General features: G+C 36.9%; 1 protein-coding gene across 20 annotated transcripts in view; it reads left to right on the top strand.

The window, feature by feature from the left end:
• ATRX (ATRX chromatin remodeler) overlaps positions 1-13186 on the top strand; it is a 284412-nt gene that overhangs the window by 123794 nt on the left and 147432 nt on the right. For all 20 annotated transcript variants that reach the window (XR_015158787.1, XM_086387280.1, XM_086387277.1 and 17 more), the window contains 3 exons: positions 1758-1888; positions 2581-2757; positions 12321-12414. Coding sequence is in view for 19 of the 20 variants with exons in the window: in XM_086387280.1 (XP_086243406.1) it covers positions 1758-1888; positions 2581-2757; positions 12321-12414 (402 nt within the window). In the remaining variant the exon portion in view is untranslated. The remainder of the gene's footprint in view (positions 1-1757; positions 1889-2580; positions 2758-12320; positions 12415-13186) is intronic.

The following is a 13186-nucleotide window of genomic DNA, read 5'->3' as shown; positions in this document are numbered from 1 at the left end:
CATTTTAAAAACCTTTACTATGTACAGTCCAAACCATGTACAGTTAGGAAACCACTGATGTAGAAGTTTAAACTTAGTCTCTCTCAGTTGTGTCCAACTCTCTGTGACCCCATGGACTGTAGCCCGCCAGGCTCCTTGGTCCTAGGGATTTTCCAATCAAAAATACTGGAGTGGATTGCCATTCCCCTCTCCAGGGGATCTTCCCAACCCAGGGGTTGAACCCAGGTCTCCTGCATTGCAGGTGGGTTCTTTGCCATCTGAGCCACCAGTGCAACTCTAGTAGGATATAAATTGGAATGATCTAATCTCCACTTAATTAAAATGCAAATCAAGTTAGAAATCCTCAGAAAAGCTAACTCATCTGTGGTTTCCTCTTGCAATTTGTGTAGCTCTCTCTGTTGTCTAAATGTTCCTTATCTATCTGTTTAGGAAGGAAGGACCAAAGGGCATATCAGCATTTATGAAAGTGATTAGCTATTTTGTTTGCTTTAGTCTGCCTAGGTGCTTTTGCTATATATCTTTGAATATAAATTGCAGTGAGCAATCTGTCTTTCAAATAAAATTAAGAAAACATTAACATACATTAACACCTCCTACCATTGAATGAATTCTTGATTTAATGTGAGTTCATGTTAATAAATAAAAATAATTTCAAATTTAAAAATAACAAAAGTCTCTTAATTCTAGCTCCAAGATTTTGACTGAGCTAGAGTCATTCATGATTACAGAGTAGATGTTTATCCATATAGAAGCTAGTTCAGGGAAAACCAAGAATCATGCCAACTTTTGAGCCTTTATATAAGGTTTCCCTTTGTTATTCTGATTTATGAATTTATATCTAAAGGTGCAAATTACCTCATCTTACACAAAAATTGTTTTTATCTTACACTTTTTGATATCTTCCTTTAGTGCAAACATGAAAATTTATTAGGAATATATTTTATTTTAACATAAGATGGTATTAAATATTTTCTCATGCTTTGAGCAGTTTATTTTTTTGTTGGCAAATTGGTCTTTGAGGAGCATCCGGAAAAATTTTGGTATGCTTTAGGCTAATGCATTATCTTACTTTTTTGGAAAGTAAAAACTTTTTGATAGTAATTTGTGTTCTTTAACTATGTACATAGTAAATAGCACTCTTGCCCCTTTTCTGCCTTAGTTTGAATATTATTAGGGATTTTTTATTGCTTTAGTATTGTAATATATGTTGTATACTTTCATTTGATAAGAAGAATTTATGCACTAAATTGAAATTTAAGAGCCAAAAATGTTATTCACTAGTTTGAGGCACTGTTTCACAATAGTGGTTTATTAGACACTGATTTTCTAAGAATATGTTTTACTGTTGAATAAATCCTTTCATGTGGAGTTTTGTGTTGAAATGCCATTTGTTTGAATGAATTGATTTACTATTGTGGGCCTGTCTGATACTGTAGTTGTCAGATGGTGGCAGCAGAGCAAGTAGAGGATTGGAAGGATATCCAGCATGAAGTTGCAACTGGTGAAAACAGTAGAAACATCCCTGAGATTTTTAAGTATATTGTGAAATTGAATAGAACTGGGAGAAAATCAGTGCTAAGAGCATTTTCAAAAGTTTTGGTTAGTACTTTAAATTAAAATAGACTTTGATAGACTTATTTATAATAAAAATCTATTGAAAAAATTATTTCTATTTTGATATATATAATTCCATTTGTTTTTAATTTGTAATACTTGACCACCAAATATATAGTTTTTATTGTCTTTTTATTCTCGAGAATTGCCAAGAAGATGCTTTTAGAAGAAATTAAAGCCAATCTTTCCTCTGATGAGGATGGATCTTCAGATGAGTCAGAAGAAGGGAAGAAAAGAACTGGAAAACACAATGAAGAAAACCCTGGAGATGAGGGTGAGTTCCCCAGAGAGAAGTGTGACGTGAAATGAAGTGAAGTGAAGTGAAATGGTAGTTGCAGTCGTATCCAACTCTGTGACCCCGTGGATTGTAGCATGCCAGGGTCCTCTGTCCATAGGATTCTCCAGGCAAGAATACTGGAGTGGGTTGCCATTTCCTTCTCCAGGGTCTTCCCAACCCAGTGATTGAACCCAGGTCTCCCACACTACAGTCAGATTCTTTACTATTTGAGCCACCAGGGAAGCCAGAGAGAAGTATAGGATGTCATAATTTGGTTGTTTGACCAGTTCAGTCTTTGAAGACTGACCATGAAATCTCTTAATAATATATGTTTGAAGTTTATTACAACGTTTAAAACGTTGCTACCATTAATCCTTTTGAATATCTGGTAATAATTGTGCAAATTTTGTCAGTCACTGCCAATAAATATATGGGTTGTAAAGCAAAATATCTTTTACCTTTTAAAAATCTATAAATGTATATTGGTGATATTTCATTGCTACTTAATGATAGTAATAGATCAAGTGTGATGTATGAGATTGCTTGGTATCAACAATTTAACAAGGTAAGTATGCAGCTCTGATCAGTTCCATAAATCATGATAATTATCTACAAACAGAATATGTAGGTGTACAACATTTTAAAGGAAAAAAGGCTGAAGGTTTTAATGATTTGTTTTCTCCATTTAGAAATAAAAAATCAAGCCATTTCTGAATCAGATTCAGATTCTGAAGAATCTAAGAAGCCAAGATACAGACATAGGCTTTTGAGACACAAGCTGACTCTGAGTGATGGAGAATCTGGAGAAGAAAAAAAGATGAAGCCTAAAGAGCACAAAGAAGCCAAAAGCAGAAATAGAAGGAAGGGTAAGATATTTTAATTTTGATAGTGAACAACGTACTGGTTCATACTGATAAAGAACATACCTGCTCCAACAATTGACCACCTATATTAGGTGAGTGTCTGCACACTGACAACAGCTATTCTGAGAGTGAAATAAAGAATTTAGAGTGGGAAGGTAACCCAGAAACTTGAGAGATGACAAAGAATATTTTTGACCTTTAGCAGTCATATACATCTAGATTAAAAAGATAAATATGACAATAAATAAAATATGCATTAAGGTCATGTGGAAGATATAAGACTGTCTGTAACTATAGGAAGAAATAATGCTTTCCTGAGGAAAGATAGAAGATATAGTTAATTTGGATAGATTTATGCAAGCTTATGTGTAAAACTTACATGTAGCCAGATTAATTTTTTATTACATTAAATTGTGTCTTTCTGCACTGAGTTAGTTACATGTTTCCAACATCATGGTAAACATTGAGGATATAAAATGAATAAAGAAATCACTGTTTTAAAAAAAAAAAAAGAAATCACTGTTTTATATGATAGTTTTCAACCTGGCTACACATGCAGAACACTTGGGGGATTTAAAAATACACCTTCCTATGTCAGGGCTCCACCTCTAGCCAATTGAAGCATAATTGATGGTGGTGGGAACCTAGGTATCCATACGTATTAAAAGTATCTCTCAAATGATTTGGATATGTAGCCAGTTTTGGTAGTCACAGGTTTAATAAGAATTACTGACATTAGAATTATAAGAACTTGTAGTACCATGAAGGTTGTCTTGTGTAACAAATGTAAGTTAAGATGTGGCATAAAGAGGATTTCTTTAGCTTCTTAGGGGTTGGGGTTATCAACAGAGAAGACTTGACAAAGATGGAGAGTTTCATCCAGCAGATAAAGTTCTAAATGGGGAGAAGGTAGATTTGTTGTTAAAATTTATAATATAAGCAGGGAAAAAGTTTTAAAAACCTCTGCAAATTGTTTAGCACATGGTGGAGGGGATGCAATTCATGTGGTATGGCTGGAATATAGAAGGGAGTAAGGAAAGGAACAGCAGGAAATTAGGCTGGACCAATAAGACAGAGATCAGATACTGTAGATCCTTGTAAGCCTGTTCCTCAAATTGGAGTACTTGACAGTGGACTCATGGGTACATGAGGCTGTAGAGTGAATATGGTACATCTCTGTGGTGTGTTCATTTTACTTGAGAGTTGGTGGAGAGCATTCTCATATTAAATAATATATATTGAGCAATTAAATGTGAACTTTTCCTGAGGATTTTGGCTAACAAGAAGTTCAAAGAAAGTTTATTCTTCTTTGGGACAGACTTTGAAGACTTTTTAACCAATTCCTGTCAGGCAGATTAACGCCACTACGAATAAGAAAGCATTTTTGGAAATATCTGAGAAGTACATTGGCTCTATAGAATGGAGAGCCTTTGAAAAGTTAAAAAAAATTTTTAATTTTAAAAATTATTTTTATATCATAGCTGTATTGAGACATAATTTTAAAATCATACAGTTTACCTGCTTACAGTGTACAGTATTTTTTTAGTATATTCACAGAGAGGTGCCACTATTTAAAAAGCTGTTTAAGGTATATATATATACAGAAAAGCATATATTTCATAAGTGGACAGCTTTTAGAGAAATTATTTATTTATTTGGTTGCCCTGGGTCTTAGTTGTGGCAAGCAGAGTTTTTTTCTGGTTGCAGCATTTGAACTCTTAGTTGCGGCATGTGGGATCTAGTTCCCTGATCAGGGATAGAACCCAGGCCCCCTGCATTGGGAACATGGAGTCTTAGCCACTGGACCATCAGGGAAGTCTCTGTAAGTGGAAATCTAGATGAACATGTTCAGCACCTAGATAAAGGCACAAGACATTCATTAGCAGCATTCAAGATTCATAACTTCAGTACAGCCACTCATTGTTCCCTTGAAAGGTTTCAACTAAGGATGTAATATGGTCAGATTAGTTGCCTGTTATTCTGTGAGACTGAGGGCTTTGATCCAATAAGCAGGAGAAATATCAATAACTGCAGATACGCAGATGATATCACCCTTATGGCAGAAAGCGAAGAGGGGGTAAAGAGCCTCTTGATGAAAGAGGAGAGTGAAAAAGCTGGTTTAAAACTCAACATTAAAAAAACTAAGATCATGGCATCCAATTCCATTACTTCATGGCAAATAGATGGGGAAATGATGGAAACTATGACAGAGTTTATTTTCTTGGGCTCCAAAATCACTGCAGATGGTGACTGCAGCCATGAAATTAAATGACACTTGCTCCTTGGAAGAAAAGCTATGACCAACCTAGACAGCATATTAAAAAGCAGAGACATTACTTTCCTGACAAAGGTCCATGTAGTTAAAGCTGTGGTTTTTCCAGTACATGTATGCATGTGAGAGTTGGACCATAAGGAAAGCTGAGCAGTGGAGAATTGATGCTTTTGAATTGTTTTGTTGGAGAAGACTTTTGAGAGTCCCTTGGACTACAGGGGGATCCAACCAGTCCATCTTAAAGGAAATCAACCCTGAATATTCATTGGAAGGACTGATGCTGAAGCTGAACCTCTAATACTTTGGCCACCTGATGCGAAGAGCTGACTCATTTGAAAAGACCCTGATGCTGGGAAAGATTGCGGGCAGGAGGAGAAGGGGACAATAGAGGATGATATGGTTGGATGGCATCACCGACTCAATGGACATGAGTTTGAGGAAGCTCTGGAAGTTGGTGATGGACAGGGAAGCCTGGTGTGCTGCAGTATATGGAGTTGCAAAGACTCGGACACGACTGAGTGGCTGAACTGAGCTGAAGGCTTTGAATCTATTTGGAGGATATTGCCATAGTTGATGTCAAATTCAGTTGTCCTAGTATATGTATAATAATGAGATTACCCAGCAGAGCTGTAATGTTGTACAAATAGAAGGCTAGGGAAAGAATCTTGCAATCCTGAGCATTTAAAGGGCTATGGGACAACAGCTATCTATTAAAGAAGAGGAGGAAGGTACCCCTTCCCCACACACGCATATACTTAATATGCTTGGACATTTTCATGTAAACAAATAAATAATAGTACCTCATTTTGTGAATGCATTTTTCATAAATTTCTTTGCAACATGACTACAAGCTGGTCTTTCAGATTCTATAAAGGAACTGAGTGATTTAACATATTAGAAAACAGCATGATTTCCTGTGCATCTTCAAAAGGAGAAATACTAATTTTGCCTCTGAGGCTTATTAGCTCAGGAATATAGATTCGTTTACTAGGTCAAATAGGACTTCCCAGGTGGCTCATTGATAAAGAACCCATCTGCCAAGCAGGAGACATGAGTTTGATCCCTGGGTTGGGAAGATTCCCTGGAGAAGGAAATGGCAACCCACTCTAGTATTCTTGCCTGGGAAGTCCCATGGACAAAAGAGACTGGTGGGTTACAGTCCATGGCTTCACAGAGAGTGAGACACGACTTAGCACCTAAATAGTAGTGTTGGCAGCAACTGTGGGCCAAATACATTTGAAATGTTTTATTGAAACCCAAGTTTTCTGTGACCTGTGTTTCCACTGTCCTTTTCTGTGGGTAACTTATAATCTAACTTTTTTTTTTTCGTCTTTTTGTGTAGAAGGAAGTAAACTAAAATTCTATCTTATTTATGTTTCTAATAAAGATTAATGTAATAGAGATTGATACTACATTCGGAATTGCACCATTTTCCAAGTTTTGCAAACTCTTGTGTCTCTATATTGTCTGGAAACTTATGATGGGCAATAGGGAAAAATCAGAAGCTAATAGCTTAATTATTAAATCAAGTGTAACGTGAACATTTTCACCTAAATTTGAAAAAATATGTAAAAGTTATTTTCGTGGTAATTTCAAGAATGCAGTGATTGCCTTTATAGTAGATTATAGTAGGTTCATGTTATTTTTCTCATGTACTATCAGTCAGTCAGTTCACTCACTCAGTCATGTCTGACTCTTTGCGACCCCATGAACTGCAGCACGCCAGGCCTCCCTGTCCATTACCAACTCCTAGAGTTACCTCAAACTCATGTACATCGAGTTGGTGATGCCATCTCATCCTCTGTCGTCCCCTTCTCCTCCTGCCCCCAATCCCTCCCAGCATTAGAGTCTTTTCCAATGAGTCAACTCTTCGCATGAGGTGGCCAAAGTATTGGAGTTTCAGCTTTAGCATCCTTCCTTCCAAAGAACACCCAGGACTGATCCCCTTTAGAATGGACTGGTTGGATCTCCTTGTAGTCCAAGGGACGCTCAAAAGCTTTCTCCAACACCACAGTTCAAAATCATCAATTCTTCAGGGCTCAGCTTTCTTCACAGTCCAACTCACATCTATACATGACCACTGGAAAAACCATAGCCTTGACTAGACAGACCTGTGTTGGCAAAGTAATGTCTCTGCTTTTCAATATGCTATCTAGGTTGGTCATAAATTTCCTTCCAAGAAGTAAGTGTCTTTTAATTTCATGGCTGCAGTCACCACCTGCAGTGATTTTGGAGCCCCCCAAAATAAAGTCTGACAATGTTTCCACTGTTTCCCCATCTGTTTCCCATGAAGTGACAGGACGAGATGCCATGATCTTAGTTTTCTGAATATTGAGCTTTCAGTCAACTTTTTCACTCTCCTCTTTCACTTTCATCAAGAGGCTTTTTAGTTCCTCTTCACTTTCTGCCATAAGGGTGGTGTCATCTGCATATCTGAGGTTATTGATATTTCCCCTGGCAATTTTGATTTCAGTTTGTGCTTCTTGCAGCCCAGCGTTTCTCATGATGTACTCTGCATATAAGTTAAATAAGCCGGATGACAATATACAGCCTTGACGTACTCCTTTTCCTATTTGGAACCAGTGTCTGTTGTTCCATGTCCATTTCTAACTGTTGCTTCCTGACCTGCATACAGGTTTCTCAAGGGGTAGGTCAGGTGGTCTGGTATTCCCATCTCTTGAAGAATTTTCCACAGTTCATTGTGGTCCACACAGTCAAAGGCTTTGGCATAGTCAATAAAGCAGAAATAGATGTTTTTCTGGAACTCTCTTGCTTTTTCCATGATCCAGCGGATGTTGGCAATTTGATCTCTGGTTCCTCTGCCTTTTCTAAAACCAGCTTGAACATCTGGAAGTTCACGGTTCATGTATTGCTTAAGCCTGGCTTGGAGAATTTTGAGCATTACTTTACCAGCATGTGAGATGAGTGCAATTGTGTGGTAGTTTGAGCATTCTTTGGCATTGCCTTTCTTTGGGATTGGAATGAAAACTGACTTTTTCCAGTCCTGTGGCCACTGCTGAGTTTTCCAAATTTGGTGGCATATTGAGTGCAGCACTTTCACAACATCATCTTCCAGGATTTGAAATAGCTCAGCTGGAATTCCATCACCTCCACTACTTTTGTTCGTAGTGGTGTTTCCTAAGGCCCACTTGACTTCCCATTCCAGGATGTCTGGCTCTAGATCACACCATCTAGATCACACCATCGTGATTATCTGGGTCGTGAAGATCTTTTTTGTACAGTTCTTCTGTGTATCTTGCCACCTCTTCTTAATATCTTCTGCCTTTGTGAGGTCCATACCATTTCTGTCCTTTATTGAGCCCATCTTTGCATGAAATGTTCCCTTGGTATATCCAATTTTCTTGAAGAGATCTCTCGTCTTTCCCATTCTGTTGTTTTCTTCTATTTCTTTGCATTGATTGCTGAGGAAGACTTTCTTATCTCTCCTTGCTATTCTTTGGAACTCTGCATTCAGATGCTTATATCTTTCCTTTTCTCCTTTGCTTTTTGCTTCTCTTCACAGCTATTTGTAAGGCCTCCCCAGACAGCCATTTTGCTTTTTTTGCATTTCTTTTCCATGGGGATGGTCTTGATCCCTGTCTCCTGTACAATGTCATGAACCTCCGTCCATAGTTCATCAGGCACTCTATCTATCAGATCTAGGCCCTTAAATCTATTTCTCACTTCTACTGTATAATCATAAGGAATTTGATTTAGGTCACACCTGAATGATCTAGTGGTTTTACCTACTTTCTTCAATTTAAGTCTAAATTTGGCAATAAGGAATTCATGATATGAGCCACAGTCAGCTCCTGGTCTTGTTTTTGCTGACTGTATAGAGCTTGTCCATCTTTGGCTGCAAAGAATATAATCAGTCTGGTTTTGGTATTGACCATCTGTTGATATATATGTGTAGAGTCTTCTCTTGTGTTGTTGGAAGAGGGTGTTTGCTGTGGCCAGTGTGTTCTCTTGGCAAAACTCTATTAGCCTTTGCCCTGCTTCATTCCGTATTCTAAGGCCAAATTTGCCTGTTACTCCAGGTGTTTCTTGACTTCCTACCTTTGCATTCCAGTCCCCTATAATGAAAAAGGACATATTTTTTTGGTGTTGGTTCTAAGAGGTCTTGTAGGTCTTCATAGAACTGTTCAGCTTCAGCTTCTTCAGCGTTACTGGGTTGGGGCATAGACTTGGATTACTGTGATATTGAATGGTTTGCCTTGGAAACGAACAGAGATCATTCTGTCATTTTTGAGATTGCATCCAAGTACTGCATTTCAGACTCTTTTGTTGACCGCGATGGCTACTCCATTTCTTCTAAGGGATTCCTGCCCACAGTAGTGGGTATAATGGTCATCTGAGTTAAATTCATCCATTCCAGTCTATTTTAGTTCACTGATTCCTATAATGTTGATGTTCACTCTTGCCATCTCCTGTTTGATAACTTCGAATTTGCCTTGATTCATGGACCTAACATTCCACGTTCCTATGCAATATTATTCTTTACAAGTTCGAATCTTGCGTATGTATTATAATGATATTTAATTATGTAGAATTGTGCCCTTATACTTAAGGGTGAAGTGTCATGATATCAGCACTTAATTTCAAATGGTTCAGGGCGAAAAAGGATGTGCATATATTTATACAGAAATAAAGCAAATGTGGTAAAGCAAATCTACTTTAAGTGGATTCAAAAGAAGGGATATAGGTGTTCATTTGGTGATTCTTTCCAATTTTTGGTAGGTGTGAACATTTTCAAAATAACATATTTGATGAAAAATTAATACTAGGCTTAAAGTTGTATTTAACCACAGAATTTGTGTGTGCATGTGGACATCTTGATCTCCCAAAGTCCCAGTTGCTTAGCAGTTCTTTTTTTTTTTAATAATATTTTTATTTATCTGGTTGCAGCAGGTCTTACTTATGGCACCCAGGATCTTCGATCTTCCTTGCAGCATATGAAATCTTTAGTTGCGGCGTGTGAACTCTTAGTTGTTGTATGTGGGATCTAGTTCCCTGACCAGAGTTGAATCTGGGCCTCCTGCATTGGGAGTGTGGTATCTTAGCCACTGGACAACCAGAGAACTCCTTTATTATTATTTTTTTGTTTGTTTTTTTACTGTGGCAAAATACACATAACATAATTTTTAACCATTTTTAACTGTTTGAAGCAATTCTGTGGCATTAATATATTTGCATTATTGGGCAACTATAAACACTGTCTGTCTCCAGAATTCTTTGATTATCCCAAACTGAAACTAAACAGTAACTCTTCACTCTCCTCTTCTTCCATAACTAGTCTTTATATTAATTATGCTTGTCTGTGTTTTTAAAGATAGACCAGACCTTTGATTTTGATGTCAGATCATAATAGATATTCTAAAAATATTTTATTTTGAACTAATACCCTTTACCTAGCTTTCCTAATTTAACACCTTATACTTATTATAGCACAATAATCAAAACCAGGAAATTAACATTGATACGATACTATTAATTCAGCCAGTGTTTGACAAACTACACCTGAAAGGTAAATCTGACCCTCATGTTTTTATAAATAGTTTTATTGGTGCACTGTCATACTTACTCAGTTATTGCTTTCATGTGTTTACAGTGAGAAAGTTGAGTAGTGGCTGCAACATTGACCTTCCAGCCTATAAAGTTGAAAATACCATCAGATCTCTGACCTCTAATGTAAACTGTAGATTTTATTTGGTTATCATTATTTTTCCCACTTGTGTTCTTTTTCCACTTTGGAATCCAGTCTAGGATCCTACATTGAATTCAGTTGTCTCCTTAATCTACTCCAGTCTGTGACAGTTTCTTTATCTTTTCTTTCATGACCTTGACACTTTTGAAGAGCATTGATCAGTTATTTTCTAGACTGTCGATCTGTATGTATTTGTTTAGTGTTTACTTATGGTTAGATTTAGGTTATTAGACATTGTGACAAGAGTACTGCAAGTTATATTGAATCCTTCTTGATGTGTTGTACTGAGTGTGTATGATAACAATATGTTTCTTATTGGTATTGTTAACCTGATTAAGTTACTGAAGATGGTATCTGCTGACTTCTTCTTCTGTTAAAAAAAAAACCCCTATTTTTTGTCCGTATTTAATAAATATCTTATAGAGAGCTACTTCGAGACAATGCAGATATTCCATTTCTCATACTTCTTTCTACCCACTAATTTTAGCATCCAGCTGCCTAAGCAGTTTTTATTGTGTTGTATGTTTAAGTGGTGATTTACAATTTCTTTCATTACTTCTAGGAAGAGTTGTTTCCCCCTATTTATCTATTTATCACATTACTTATATTAATATGGACATATAGATGTTTTATTTTATTTTATGAGTTACAATCCAGGTTTTCATTTTATTGCTCAGATTGTTCCAGCTTTGGTTGCTGGGAGCTTCTTCAAGTTGCATCATGTATCCTTTGAATATATCCCCATCAGTTTTTGAGAAATGCTTTACTTTCTGGTACCACAAGATAGTCCAGGGTTATCTTGTATTTCCCCTGCCTGCCTTGCTCTGACCAGAAAAATACAGGTATTCTTCTGGGGTTTTAGGTGCCTGTGTCTTACTGGCAATTTTGGTACAGAAAAATAAAATTTTGGAGAGAAAAAATAAAATTAGGTATTCATCTTATTTTCTTGTGATAGGCAGGACTCAGCTCCTTTTTCCCAGTTCTGTGGCTAGAAATGAGGTTCTCCCAGAGTTTTGCAGTCAGCACCCTTTGCATAATTTGCAATTCAGCCCGCCTTCCTGTCAAAACCAGGAAAGGAGTGGGGAAAAAACAAACAAACAAACATGATTTTCATCCTCCCACACAATTTTATGAGGATCATTATTTAAGTTTTGATTTCAGTCCCCAATCTGCCTACTCTTATTCCCTTTGCAGAGTCCTTAGGTTGTTTATTTATGTATTCTGTCCATAGTTTTCAGTTGTTACAAGTGGCAAAGAGTCTGTTATCACCCTTAGTTCACCTTGGCCAGCCTACTTAGCTTGCTTAAAATAACCAGAATCCTTGTATTGACTGATAATTTTTCATTTTGTCAGTTTACATACAGTTAATATATTTTAATGTAGAATCATAGTTTTATGACCATACTTGGTTTTCACTTGGATTTTTATAAATACCAATTGAGTCATTAACTGGTCTAATCTGTATGATGTCATATGTACTAGAGATACTATTCTCATAATACTCTTAAGTGTTCATGTTATGTTATTTACAGCAAATTGAATTTCTATTAGAAAGCGCTTAATAACCTTTAATATTTTTTATTCAAGTGAGTAGTGAAGATTCTGAAGATTCTGATTTTCAGGAATCTGGAGTTAGTGAAGAAGTTAGTGAATCTGAAGATGAACAACGGCCCAGAACAAGGTAAATAGATTATTTTTTCAAAAATTTTAGGAATTAATAACCATGCTTCAAATTATTTGTAGAAAGTTTTCTGTTATTAATAGTGAAAATCACTCAGTCGTGTCAGACTCTTTGCGACTGTAGCCCACCATGTTCCTCTGTCTATGAGATTCTCCAGGCAAGAGTACTGGAGTGGGTTGCCATTCCGTTCTCCAGGGGATCTTACTCACCCAGGAACCGAACCCGGGTCTCCTGCATTGCAGGTAGATCCTTTACCATCTGAGCCACCAGGGCATAGTAGTTAAGTAAAATATTTAACATTTTGATTTGGAACTCTTAAAATAATTAATTTAAAAATAGTATATAAACATTATATATAGTTGAATTGTACGTTCTGAAGTAGGTGGACTTTCAGTGTGCAAAAACACCTTTTTTAAAAAAAAAATATTATATATTTGGCTGTATCAGGTCTTAGTTGCTGCATGCAGGATCTTCATTGCAGCATGCAAGATATTTCCTTGCAGTGTGCACAGGCATCTCTCTAGTTATAACACATGGGCTGTAGTATGCATGGGCTCAGTAGTTGCCCTATGGCATGTGGGGTCTTAGTTTCCTGATCAGGTATTGAACCCATGTTTCCTCCACTGCCTGCCATTGGAAGGCAGATTGTTAATCACTGGACCACCAGGGAACTGTAATTTTTCATTGCTGTGGTGGAAAGTTGTAGTGTAGTAGTTATGAGGTTCTGTAGACCAACTGCCTCAATCTAACTCCTAGCTTTACTATACTTCCT

This window comes from Bos grunniens, chromosome X (assembly GCF_055505025.1).
Source record: "Bos grunniens cultivar Pamir isolate PY7600 chromosome X, Bosgru_T2T1.0, whole genome shotgun sequence".
Classification (NCBI taxonomy): domain Eukaryota; kingdom Metazoa; phylum Chordata; class Mammalia; order Artiodactyla; family Bovidae; genus Bos; species Bos grunniens.
This window is presented reverse-complemented; position numbering and strand designations above follow the sequence as displayed.